This window comes from Ovis canadensis, chromosome 24 (assembly GCF_042477335.2).
Source record: "Ovis canadensis isolate MfBH-ARS-UI-01 breed Bighorn chromosome 24, ARS-UI_OviCan_v2, whole genome shotgun sequence".
In the NCBI taxonomy this organism is placed as follows: Eukaryota; Metazoa; Chordata; class Mammalia; order Artiodactyla; family Bovidae; genus Ovis; species Ovis canadensis.
Window position 1 is genome coordinate 18,255,655 of NC_091268.1, and position 13,703 is coordinate 18,269,357.

Genomic DNA, 13,703 nt, shown 5'->3' on the forward strand with positions numbered 1-13,703 from the left:
AATGATGGAAAACTACACGCCATTAAAAATTACACCCTCAACATGATTCTTAATGACATGAAGAAGTGCCTGAGTTGAAAGAAAAACCAGAAAGATCCCAGTATGGATAAATTACAGAGTACACATATGTACTAAGTATGCAAAAAACTACTTGTTGTACGTTATATTTTTCATAATTATGATCCATGCGTGTATATTTTAATTTTGGTTTATACTGGATAGAGGCTTCCCTGGTGGCTCAGATGGTAAAGAATCTGCCTGCAGTGCAAAGACCTGGGTTTGATCCCTGGGTCAGGAAGATCCCATGGAGAAGGGAACAGCTACCCACTCCAGTATTCTTGCCCAGAGAATCCCATGGACTGAGGAGCCTGGCGGGCTGCAGTCCTTGGGGTTGCAAAGAGTCAGACACGACTGAACACTGATACTTTCACTTTTCATCCTGGACACACTATACGTGCCTACAGTTTTACAAAATTGGTAATTTTTGCATCTGGATATTTACCAGAACATTACATAATGGCATAAAATTTTGAACAACTTTTTTAGTGGGATTAGGGGGTGTTTTTACTTCCTTAATATTATGCCTCAGGACTTCCTCGGTGGTGCAGTGGCTGGGGACCCACTGTGCAGTGCAGGGACACAGGCTCAGCCCCTGGTCAGGGAGCTGGGCCCCAACATGGCACGGAGCAGCGGAGCCTGAGCCACAACTTGTGTGCCCACGCACTGCAACAGAAGACCCTGTGCGCCGCGGCCGCGACCGAGAGAGCACGTGGTTAAACAGTATTCTGCGCGTCCTTTAAAAAGGTAAAATTACCATCTGCTTTTCAGGGTAGGGAAACAGTAACATTTAACGTTCATTTCAGCTTTTCCTCTTTTTCCTCTCATCCTGAATAACTCAGTCCATCAGCCACAGGGGAGAATGGGACAGGGCAGCGCCTGCGTCTGTCAGGGGAGCCACAGCAGCTTGGATGGGACGAAGAGGTGTCCGTGCAGGGCAAGGGTTGGGGAAGCCTGGCGTGCAGTGTCAGAGCCCAAGGACCCCAAAAGAGGGCACAGGCTGGGGACAGCGGGTGGCATCAGGGCCTGAGCCAGTGAGGGAGCTGCGGAGCTGGGGAGGGCAGGCTTTTTTGAGGAGAGGACCGGAGAGGTAACACTCTGGGGATAATCAGGCAGATTCCACACCGCTGGGAGCAGATGGGAAGGTGGAAGACAAAGCACAATGGGGGCAAAGGAGTCAGCCCGGGCGAGCTCCCGCTAAACCTGGGGCAGTTCGGGCATCAATGACAGTAGCAGACCACAGCTCCTGAGTAAAACGGAAATCCAATCACGCAAATAATTTGTAAAAATATTAAGAAAAGTATAAGAAATGAACCCACAGCTACAAAATACCAGTCCCACATATCATTACTAATTATAGAGGAAAAGAGAGGAATTTCACCTGCGAGGGCTGGCAGACACCCCCTTAGTCAAATGTCAGCACCAGTGAGGGGACAGCTCCCGTCTCGCCGCCTGACAGGATGCACACGGTGCTCCCTCTGCACCCAAGCACGTGGGGCATCAAGACCCACGCCGGGGCCACCTGGGAGATCCCGGGGACCTCAGACACACACAGGTCTCGAGAGTCAGGGAATGACTGGAACTCAGCCAGCCTCTAGGCCAGAGAAACGCCACAGCTAAAGGTGTGCGTGACCCTGGACAGGACCCTCTCGCTGCAGAGGGTACAACGGGTGTGCAGCGTGGGCGGTCTGTGGAGACCTGGCAGGTCCACCCTGCCGTGCGTCCTCTAGAAGCGCACCTGAGACGCGGGGCCAGCGGGCACGCGGCGGACAGCTGACTCTCCCAGGGCTTAGGGAAAATGGATTCTGTGTCACGCTTCTTGTAAAAAAATTTCACGTAAGGCTGACTCTGCTGGTAAAGATGACAACCCAGCCCTGGAAGACTGCAAGCAGTGACCAAATGGCTGGACACGCCCGCGCCTGCAGCCTTGGTCCCGCCAGCGTCTGGGTCAGCCCAGCTCCGGCTGTGTACGTGGCTGCAGTCAGAAGACATGGGCTCAAATCCAGGCTCACTCCCTGGTGGCAGTGACCTCCCTGTGACTCGGTTTCCACAACTGTGACATGGAGACCTAGTGGGTCGCACCCCCGAGGAGACAGGGGCTGCACCCAGGAGGGGCTCAGGACGGTCTGGGGGAGAATAAACACTCAGCAGATCGAAGCTGTGGCTGCCATCAGGATGGGAGATGAGAAGGATGGCCACCCCTGCCCACATGGATTCCAACAGCAGCGTCTCCAGGCGGGTCCCAGGCCCAGCCCTTGCCTCCTTTCCACCATCAGTGACCTCCTGGACTGAGGTCAGGCGTCCTGGCTCTGGGCCTGTCCTCCGCCTCGTCCGTCCAGGACAGCCTCTGGAGCCTCCCTGCTGCGGCCACCCCGGGGCCGGGCTCGGCTGAGGGAGGGGCACGTAGCGGCCGCGCTCCCGCACGTCGGTCCCCAAACCCATCACGAAAACCGAAGGGAACCACGAGGCAGAGCACAGGCGACCTGCACGTGACCCCGCCACAGCTCCGCGGGCACCTGTGCTCCAGGCTGGGCAGCTTCGAGCCAGCACACCTCTGGTGGCAGAGGCAGGCCTGCCCAGGCGGCGCCACGTCTGCTGACTCACCTGATGAGCGCGCTCTCCTGCAGCAGCTCCCGGCTGAGGTTCAGGGGGATGTCCTCGCTGTCCACCACACCTGGACACAGGTGGCCACGCGTGGGTGAGAGCAGCGGATACTCGGGGGCGTCCCTGCCCAACCCCTCGTCCCAGAATTCACCCACACTGTGTCCAGGTCATGACCTGGGTCATGGGGTCGGAAGAAAAGCAGGCAAGGCCAGCAAGCCTTTGCCGGGACAGTTTCTACAATTTCAGCATCCACTGAACTCTCTGAAAAGCCACCTCCTAGATTTTTTGCTCAAAATCATAAAACTGTCATGGATCAATCAACCGAACCCAGTGTCTGGAGGTGGGGAGCTCAAGAAGAGGCCCCGGGCTATGAGAATGCGGCTCCCCCACTGACCCCCACCCCCCGCCCCCGAGCTCAGCACAGGTGAGCCTTCCCAGGAGCTGTTCCCAGGGCTGCAGGGCCTCAGCCACAGGCTGGGCACAGATACGAACCTCGGACGAAGCGCAGCCATGTGGGCAGGATATTTGTGGCCTTAGTCTGGATGAGGACCTTGCGGCTGTACAGCGACACGCTGGAGCCCAGCTCCCAGCTCACGTCAAACATGGATGGTTTCTGGAGGCAAAGCAAGGACAGTGTCAGGAGGAGCAGGCCCCGCAGAGGTGGAGCGCCACAGTCAGGGGCCCTTCCTGAGGCTGCCTGGCCCGGGAGATTTGGAGCATACATGTGGTGCCCAGAGAGGCTGGCCCTGACACCAAGGCTCTGGACCAGGCGGGGCCTCTCTGGACAGCTGCTGCCCCCACCATAAACACGATGACTGGTCTGATCCTCTGAACAGAGCCAAACCTGCTGCGGCCAGGGGTCAGCAAACTAGAGCCCACAGGCCAAATCAACTGTTCACACAGCTTAGAACCGTTCCTTCCATTTTTTAATGGTAGGAAAAAAGCAAAAAAGAGCACCTTATGACATGTGAAAAGTAAGAGAAATTCAAGTTTCCACGTCTGCAGCTTCTGGAACCCAGCCCCACGTGCCTGTCTCAGTGTGGCCCATGGGCCCTCACACTGAATCAGCAGTGGAGCGCGTGCCAGAGGGTCACCGTCTGCCGAGCCTACTCCCGACCAGGACTGCAGTCTGCACACAGCCCTGCGGGGACCTGCTTAAGGGGGTGCCCAGGGCTCTGCTTTCCTGACAGGTCCCGGGGACGCGCGTGCACACTCAGCAGAGAGAAACGGGCTCCAGGCTCTCAAAGCCAGAAAGGCTGGGTTCGAGCTGAGGGCTGGGCCAGGGCAGGTGGGGGTGCGCACCGCGTCCGGCACATAGAAGATGCTGCGGATGCTGAGCGGCGCGTCCGTCCTGTAGTGCAGGGTGTAGCGCGGCCTGTCGTGGGCCTGCGCGACGTAGCGGTAGAACTCCTCGTGCTGCCCCTCGCCCACGTCCTTGGGGTCCATCATCCAGATGGCCTGGAAATGGAGGAACAGGGATGTTGTTTCAGACACACCTTCCCAACAACGTGTGGGCGGAGCTTGCGGTGCCCAGTGCTGGACAGACACATGGACACACACACGGCTCTGGAACCAGTGCCCCGTGCCCAGCAGTATCAGGAAGAGCGAGCAGGAGGCAAAACCTGGACAAGGCTGCACATGACCAGCACCAACCGCCGAGGGGGTGAGAGGCTCAGGGAAGGCGATTGAGCCGGAAAGGGAGACAGCGCCAAGGCACTCCCACCAGCTCGAGCCCTGAAAACACAGTAAGACACCAGATGCAGAAGGCCACGTGATGTCTGATTCCATTTCTATGAAACATCCAGAATAAGCAACCAGGAAGTGGACTGTGGTTACTGGGGGCTCAGGGAAGGGGCTGGTGATGGTGGGGGTCTCTTTCTGGGGTGGGTGGGCAGGGGTGACCTTTTCTAGAACTGACGGTGTAGAACTGATGGTGCTGAGGGCAGAGTGACTGAACACAGCCAGAAGCGCGGGGCGTGCACTGTGAAGGTGACTCCTGGCGCACATGGACCTGCACCCACAGGTCTCACTGTCCTTCCTGCCCAGAACATCCCACGCTGGGGCTCGGACAGCCACCGCAGGCCCATCTGCCTGGCCGACCTGACAGACAGCGGCTCAGCTCCATGGCGGCCGAGCGCGCAGGCAGCTGGCCTCACCTGCAGGGTGTTCATGCGCCTTCCGTTCAGGTACAAAGGGAAGCTGACGAAGTTGCTGTACTTTGTCACCACATCTGGAAGACACAGAAACAATGAATACCGGAAGCTTCTAGACACAAAAGCTCCGGGAGGCCTCATCCCTGCCCTCCCCCACGGGGAGTAGAACTTGCTCCAGAACCGGGTCAGGGGGCCTAGGCCACCGTGAGACACCCACACCTCTTGGCAGCCTAATCAGGGTTTCACGGGGTAACGTGACCACTGGAAGGCACTGGGCACGTTCAGTAGCATCAGTGAGACCCGGACAGCGGGGTGTACCCGGCACTGCGTCCACTCTGGTTGTCTGGAGCCTGGACTCAGGCCAGGCAGGTGGCCAGCGACACCACACTGCACTGGGACGAAGATGTGACCCTGAGCCCCCGCCAAGCTTGTCCCGGAGGCCCAGGCTCATGCTCACCTCGAACCCGGGCCTCGCTGGCAAACTCTCTGCTGTCAGCCTTGAGGTGGATGATGATTTTCGTCCCGGTTCTAACTCCTGAGGCTTCAGCAACTTCAAACACCCCAGAGCTGAGAGGGAGAGGGGAAGTGAGTCCATTCGTCAGCCCTGACAAGGCCCGTGTGGCCCCAGGACTCGAATAGAAAGGGAGCCAGAGCCTCGCTGCTTCCGAACCCAGCTGCAACCCCTTCCCCCAGGGACAGTGGTGCTGGGGTTGGGGTGCGGGGTCCCTGCTCATGAGCACAACCTCTGGGCCTCAAGTTCCCTGTGATGGCTGGCAAGCGCCACACCCCGGGAGACCTCCTCCTGTGAGACCTCCACGTTCCAGAGCCCCGGCTGGGTGCTGCCTCTGGAGAGCAGGGGCACGTGTGGGCTGGAGTGGAGGGGGCACCCTGTCATCTCACATCCCAAGTGACTTTCATGGAACAAAACAGAAATCTCTGTTCTGATGAGGGACACGGGCTGTGCCCCGGCAGGGTGGGAATGCAGGTTCAGAAATGAAGTCTGGGTGTTTAGGAAACACACAGTTGACCTCAGCCATGGCAGGTGCCAGCCTCTGTGAAAAGCTGAGATGCTCCTGGACATCCACCCATGAGGCAAGCCCAGAATGTGGTGAGCCAGCAGGAGGTAGGGTGGCCAGGGGCCAGACCCTGACACTCCCGAGGAATCAAGGACATGTCCTCAGAAGAGGCACGTGCCCTGGAGCAGCGCAGGACCCAGCAGCAAAAGGAGTCAAGACCCTGAGCGGGTGCACAGGCCTCCCATAGAGGCCCAAGAAGCTGCTGGGGCTTCCAGACCAGGCCTTGGAGTCCCACTCTGCGTGGCGGGTGACAGTTGCCTTGGTGGCCCCAGGGCCTGGGGGACACTCGATGGGTGACATGGGACCCACTCACTCACTCACCCATCTGAAAGCCACCGGTACCCAAGGCTGCCTGCATCCACCGAGCGAGAATAGACCTCGACTCTGTCGGCCACCATGAAGGCCGAGTAGAAGCCCACACCGAACTGGCCGATGATCTTGCTGCCAGCCTCCGCCTGGTTCTGCAGTGCATCCAGAAAGTCCTGCAGGGTGAGGCTGGTCAGAGGGGTGTGTCAGGCGGGGATGGACTGGCTTTGAACCTGGGGTCAGCCAGTCTCTAGCTGTGGGAAAAGTACCCACTCCAGCCGGTCCATCCAACAAATAACAAACTACCTCTGAGGGCCCCATGATGATGCAGAGAAATCCTGGACAGAGGGACCCCAATGGCACAAACGCGCTGGTGGACAGTCCTCTCAAGCTGGCATCTAGAGCATCTGGGACCAGCCCTTAGGATGGTCTAAGGGCAGCCTAAGGGAGCTGCCCTTAGGATGCTTGACCTGAGGGGAGTGGCGGTAGCACCCCAGGGAAGGCGGGGGCCTCACCTTCGACCCGGACCTGGCGATGGTTCCCAAGTTGGACACCAGCTCCTCCTGGCTCATCCCGACACCGGTGTCCTAGGAGACAGACAAGCTGAACACCAGGGCGCGTGTGCGGAGCGCCAGGCACAAGCACCCAAGTCGGACCTGCTCACGGCCCGTGATATCACAACAGGGTTGTCAGGAAAGGCGGATTCCAGTCACACCAGCCAGGCCTTACTGGGGAAGCCTCACCAGAGGACAGACTAACTCAGATACAGGGACAAAACCGAGTCCAGGAAGAGCTTCACAGTGTCACATGATTTGTGACAAAGGTTCCAAGACAAACCACTGTGGACGGGAAAAACAAACGGTGCCGAGACAAGCAGCAGCCATAGGCAGAGCAGCACCCAGCACGTCTCCCTCACGCAGACACCACGTGATCAGAGGGCTGCGTGTAAGAGCCGAGGCCGTGAAACCTCTAAAAGAGAAGACAAAAAAAAAAAAAAAGAAAAGACAGGAGGAAGCCTTTCTATCCCTGCGGAACAGGCAGTGACTCCTTTAATAGGCCACTAAAAGCATGAAACATAAAAGTGATAAACTGCATTTCATTAAGAACTTATGCTTTTATAAAAGCCACTACCTAAGAAAATTAAAAGGCAAGTCAGGGACTAGGGGAAAATATTTGCAAAGTATATCTAATAGAGGACTCGAATCTAGAATATACAAAGAACTTACAATGCAAAAAAATGACAAACAACCTGAGTAAAAATGAGCAGAAATCTGAAAGGCATTTCACAAAGAAGATACATGAATGGCAAACACTTATAACCATTAGGGAAGTGAAGTGAAGTGAAGTAGCTCAGTAGTGTCCGACTCTGTGCGACCCCATGGACTATAGCCTGCCAGGCTCCTCGTCCATGGGATTCTCCAGGCAAGAATACTGGAGTGGGTTGCCATTTCCTTCTCCAAGGGATCTTCTTGACCCAGGGATCGAACCTGGGTCTCCCGCATTGCAGGCAGATGCTTTAACCTCTGAGCCACCAGGGTCCCCAACCATTAGTGAAATGAAAACTAAACCTACACTGAGACACTGCTCGCTCACTAAAATGGCTGACCTTAAAGACCAACAATGACGAGTGCATCAAGGACGTGCTGCCAGGAGGAACGCAGAATGGGACACCAGCTTTTGGCAATGCTTGGCAGTTTCTTCTAAAGTTACACAGACACTTTCCTTACAACCGGGCAGTCCTATTCCAAGGTATTTACCCAAAAGAAATGAAAACGTGTGTCCATACAAAGACTGAAATATTCATGGCAGCTCGATCCCTATCATCTCCAGCGCTCGCTGGAGAAGCTGGTGGAGAGACTGGTGAAGCTGTGGTGCCTTCACACAGCAGAACACTTCTCAGTAACAGAAAGGACCAAACTACTGATCCGTCTGATTGCGCGAACTCTCAAAACCACCGTGACAAGAGACACTCCAAACTCAAGAGACCACCTCCTGTGCAACTATGTTTGTGTGAAATTGTAGAAAATAGGAAACCGCAACAACAGAAAGCAGGCCAGTGGCTGATGAGGGCTAGGAAGGGTGGGGAATGCTGGGTGATGATCCCAGTGGTATGGTGGGCCCACTACTGTGTGTGTTAGTCCAAACTCCCTGAACACGTGAACCTGAGGGACCTGATCATACGTAAACATACTTTTAAAACAGCAGCAGCGGCCGGCAAGAAAGGCACACACGCACAGAGCAGAGAGGAGCAGACCAAAGATCACAAACCAGCAGTCGTTCTGAGAAGCAGAGCCAGGCCTGCTGGGAAGAGGCCCACAGGGACGGACGCCCCCCAGAGACGCGGGCAGCAGGGCCTAGAGCAGCTACCTCGGGAACATGGCCCTCAGGTCCACCGCCTGATGAACTCACCTCTGCCTTTCTAACTTTCTGACCCTAAACCGTAATAGCCACCAAAAGTATTGCTGTGTCTACAGTAAGACTGTTAATCCAAACAGCTGTAATTAAAATACAGCACTAGAGAATATACAATAACATGCCGTAAAAGTACGGTCCAGAATGCGAGGAAGAGCACAGCTGACCCCGGAACAGCAGCAGCTGGCTGAGTCTGGGGATGCAACTCCACTCTGCACTGTGGGTACAGAGGACACAGAGCGAGACCCGCAGACGTGGAGGAACTGGGTGCTCACAGGACAGACTGCACGTTCTGTGTGGATCTGACTGTGAGGAGGGCCTGCCCCCCAACCCAAGTGCTGTTCAAGGGTCACCTTACATAAAAAAGACTACGTGGTTTAAAATCTGTTAAGGGAATTCCCTGGTGGTCCAGTGATTAGGACTCCATGCTCCCAATGCTGAGAGCCTGGGTTCAATCCCTTGTTGGGGAAGTAAGATCCCACAAGCTACGCAGAGTGGTCAAAAAAACTTTTTTAACCTGTCTGGATATGCAGACAAACCCTATTAGACATATACTGAAATGTTAACAGTACTTATCTTTGAACGATGGGGCTCCTCTTCAAAGAGGGAACCCTCTTACACTGTGGATGGGAATATAAGTTGGTGCAGCCACTATGAAAAACAGTATGAAGGTTCCTCAAAAAAAAAAAATAGAGTTGCCACATGATCTAGCAGTCCCACTCCTGGGCATATCTCCAGATACAACTCCAGCTCAAGAAGATACCCGCACCCCCATGCCCACAGCAGCACTGTTCCTAATAGTCAAGACCTGGAAATAAGCTAAATGTCCATCGACGGATGGATGGAAAAGATGTGGCGTGTGTGCCCCCCCCCAACACACACACACAATGAAGTGTTACTCAGCCATGAAGAAGAATGAAACCATGCCATTTGTAGCAACATGGATGGACTGAGAGATTAGAGAAAGACAATTATCACACAGTATCACTTAGATATGACTCTAAAATAAGACACAAATCTCTCTATGAAACAGTAACAGAATCACAGACATAGGGAACAGACTTGCAGCTGCCACGGGACAGGGCAGGTGCAGAAGGGAAGGACTGGGAGTTTGGGGTGAGCAGATGCAAATGGGAATATATAGGAGGCAAACATCAAGGGCCTACTGTATACAGCACAGGGAACTATATTCAGTTCAAGGTGGTCAGCAGGCCACTGGGAGCCTAGAGGCGTGACAGAGAGGCAGCCCGTCTCCCGGCCCATCGGGGGAGGCACCTGGATTGTGATGGTGCCTCTGTCGGCATCAGTCTGCAGGTGAATCTCCATGTCTGGCAGCGCTTGGCCTTCAGACACCAGCTTATGACGCAGCTTTTCCAAGGCATCACTTGCGTTGGAGATGAGCTCACGAATGAACACCTATGGAAATGGAGATGAGACGCTGTGCTGCAGGACCTATCTGTCAGCAGCCTCTACAGCAGTGTTACCAGCTGGGGGGAAGCATTTAACCAGATAAAGACTTCCCGCTGTACTCAAAGCCAGTTTCTCCAGAGCCGCCCACAGGATGACTGGAGGTGGATCATGTTCCCCTGACCCAGCTTTCTGTCACCTCTGACTCTACTGCCCCTTCCTCAGCATCAGCTTGGAGCTAGGAGTCTGTTACTGCCAACTGCAAGGGACTCGTGAGACGACTTCTCAACTCTTGCCCAGGGATGTCAAAATATCCTCAAAACATATTTTCTCTTCTCCATGAAGGGCTCACCAGCTTCACTTAATCTAGTGGGTTGCCACAAACCAGACCTCCCATGTTCAGGAGAAAAGGGGGCCTCAGGCCCCACGACCGACCTGGGTGTGCACAGCCCTTCTCCTCTGATAAAACTCCACTTACAGTCAGACGCAGCACATGGGAGGGCTGACCTGGCCCCGAGAGAGAAGCAGCTGGGTGTCCCGGGGCCACCTGGGGATGGAGTTGAGCAGGACAAGACCTGGAAATACTTCCTGGAAGTCTTTTCATTTTGGAAAGCTGTGCTTTGCTGCTGCTGCTGCTGCTAAGTCGCTTCAGTCGTGTCCGACTCTGTGCGACCCCATGGACTATAGCCTGCCAGGCTCCTCGTCCATGGGATTCTCCAGGCAAGAACACTGGAGTGGGTTGCCATTTCCTTCTCCAATGCATGAAAATGAAAAGTGAAAGTGAAGTTGCTCAGTTGTGTCTGACTCTTTGCGACCCCATGGACTGTAGCCTACCAGGCTCTTCTGTCCATGGGATTTTCCAGGCAAGAGTACTGGAGTGGGTTGCCATTGCCTTCTCCAAGCTGTGCTTTACCCCTCTCAAATTCTCTGCATTTTAGCAACAACGAGCATGGAACCACAGCCTATCAGCCTGGAGCAGCTTTGTCTCCTCACAAAGGCCCCAAGCGCTCCTTGCTGCTCTGCTCTACACAGGGGGGTCTTCTTCCTTCAGCCCCACAGACCATGGCTGGTGAGGCCAGGTGACGAGGGAGGTGAATCTGGGGTCCAGAGCCCGTGGGCAACACCCCAGAAATGGACCTCAGTAGGGAAGGCCCCACACCAACACCTGAGACTTTAAAATTAACAGCAAAATGCATTACTTCCCAGGTTCAGTGTGGCTCAAAGAATTACCTGGATATATCTGTCCATAAACCCCAATGGATTTTGGTAAGAATACTCTCATTGGTAGCCAAGATCAGTACTTGTCCAAATTTAATGCCTTCTCACTGCTAACCCACTAGCTGGCATCTCCCCAGGACAGCACAGAAACAGTCTTGCCAACAGAACCAGCCAGCGCTGGGAGTGATTAGCAGGCACGCACCTCTTTTTCTGAGTATAGGGAACGGGCAACAATGTCTAGGAGCTTCTTCGTCTCAGCCTGGAACTCGTGTTTGGTAGCAGAACCTAGTAACGAACCACAGACGCAACCAGGGAAGTTTAACGTCTTTTTTCACAGAAGAACATGCTTTGCAACATTCAAAAAAATCTTTAAGATAAGGAGTTTTAAACATTTTTCAAAACAGTGAACGACAACAAAAAAAACCCCAACCATCTGGGGCTCAGACAGAAGAGCAGATCAGGGGCTCCCTTTCCCCGAGAAGCGCCGACAAGCCCGCACCCACCCTCCTCGCCGCAGCCTGCAGGCCTCAGGTCCCGCTGCTTGGAGAAGCTGCCGACCTGCCTCCACAGCCAGACCCCGGATTCGATTCTTGAATGCGGTGGTTTCCAGATTAATCATTTAGAAAGCAAAGGAGAAAACCTCACTCCTCTTAACCCAAGCATTAAATACTCTGTTGCTGTCTCATCTGAAAGCCAGAAACGGATTCGCAGCAGGACCGGCTCCAGAGCCTGCCCTCCACACGTCCCGGGAACGCAGGGCCGCGCTGAGCTTCCGTCCGCTTGGTGATCATTAGCAGATGTGCAGGCGCCTGCGCCAACTCCCGGTGACCACCAGAGGGCGCCACACGCGCCAGGATGGAAGTCAGAAGCGCCGGGGAAGCCGGAAATGCAGGAGGCATTGTTTTGGGACCCCTCCCTCCAACCAAGCCCTTCCTTCGTCTGAAGTGAGTGCGTGGCTCCCTCAAGCACGGCTTCTGCCTCAGTACCCCCGCGGGAGCCAGCGTTCTCCGGGGCCCCTGACCGAACGCCCCAACCCTGCACCAGCCTCACCCTGCACGGTCTCCGAGCTGCTGATGACCGAGTGCAGGGGCCCCGCCTCCGCCTGGTCCTCAGCAGCCTGGGAGCTGAAAGGCCGTCCCACGTGGAAGCTCGAGGCCAGGCTTCGCTGGGGACCCCAGGACTGAGCTGGGAGCCTCCAGGGACACAGAACTGGTTTTCCTGAAAAGACAAACATGAGGAAGAAAGAATTAACAGGACATCAGGACAGAATACCCTGATTTGTTCACACCAAAGCCGGCTCCAGAGACCAGTGTCACCCTGGAGAAATCGGAAGTGACAAGCTCCGCGCATCTAGCCGGTAGTCGGCAGGTAGTTTTGCTAACACCGCCCCACACATGGCAAATACCGAGAATGGCAGGTAGTTTTGCTAACACTGCCCCACACATGGCAAATGCCAAGAACGCAGAGAACTCGGGGCAGAACGGCAGGAACAGGCAGCTACCTTATGACGCCACTTCCCACGTGCGCCCCGATTTGGTGCACAAACCTACCAAACTCAACGTGCCTCCATGCTCGCAGCCCCTCCCAGAGCCAGAAATAACGACAGGCCAGCCTTCCTTACTGTGTAACTAACATGGAAAAAGGAGAAAAAATACTCCCTAAGAAGGAGACAAATTTTTAGATGTGCATGTTCCAAAACTGTCCTGTCATCTTCCAAAAAATCTTCATTGAGTCCTTTCTTCTCCTGTCCACAAGAGTCTTTTAAATTAGTGCATTTAAAGTCTGCAAACCAGGGCATGATCTCCTCTGCCTCATAACTAGGAATGGGATTCAGTGTCTCTCCAGTTACTTTTCAGTAACTCCCTTCAGCACAGTGGACCGAGGAACCACTGCGCGGGGAGAAGGAAAACCCACCCCCATGACACTGCACCCCGGCCCGGCGTGGCTGCCGGCGCCACAGAAAGACACACGGCCCCTCCACCCAACAGGCAGAATTCAGCCAGTCCTCACCAGCACCCTGAAGACACTGGCCGGGGGCCGGCGCTGTGTAGAGGGGCTCACTGCCCAGCACTCTGAAGGCTCCTAACACAGGACACTCTGTGTCAAAGTCTAGGCCACGACAAGCTGCGGCTGCCGGTTACACACTACGCACGTGTGGCGCTCAGGGAGGAATGAGTTAGAAGTAACTCGTGGCTTTCAAAATCAATGTTATCAGCTTCCACATTCCTACAAGGTGTAAATATCTGCCTTCTGTTTAAGCTTATTTTTGGATTTATAGATAACACACACTTTAGCCTTTACCTATATGAGGAATACCTTTAAAACCAGCCTAATTTAGAAAACATTCAGTTTCCAGATAGTTTGAATATTTAATTCTCTGGCCTAGCTGCACTGTTCACTTACTCCATACAGCTAACCTGTTCCCCCTAAAAAACTGGGGTATTTCTTCTGGAATTAAGTGGCATTTGGT

General features: G+C 54.6%; 1 protein-coding gene across 2 annotated transcripts in view; it reads right to left on the reverse strand.

Annotated features, from left to right (window-relative positions):
• The window catches only part of TRAP1 (TNF receptor associated protein 1), a 51,940-nt gene that overhangs the window by 7,514 nt on the left and 30,723 nt on the right, over positions 1 to 13,703 (reverse strand). For both annotated transcript variants that reach the window (XM_069570652.1, XM_069570651.1), the window contains 10 exons: positions 12,284 to 12,451; positions 11,436 to 11,518; positions 9,884 to 10,024; positions 6,712 to 6,783; positions 6,212 to 6,372; positions 5,272 to 5,381; positions 4,818 to 4,891; positions 3,964 to 4,119; positions 3,154 to 3,274; positions 2,662 to 2,731 (listed from right to left, as the gene is read on the reverse strand). In XM_069570652.1, coding sequence (XP_069426753.1) covers positions 2,662 to 2,731; positions 3,154 to 3,274; positions 3,964 to 4,119; positions 4,818 to 4,891; positions 5,272 to 5,381; positions 6,212 to 6,372; positions 6,712 to 6,783; positions 9,884 to 10,024; positions 11,436 to 11,518; positions 12,284 to 12,451 — 1,156 coding nt within the window. The remainder of the gene's footprint in view (positions 1 to 2,661; positions 2,732 to 3,153; positions 3,275 to 3,963; positions 4,120 to 4,817; positions 4,892 to 5,271; positions 5,382 to 6,211; positions 6,373 to 6,711; positions 6,784 to 9,883; positions 10,025 to 11,435; positions 11,519 to 12,283; positions 12,452 to 13,703) is intronic.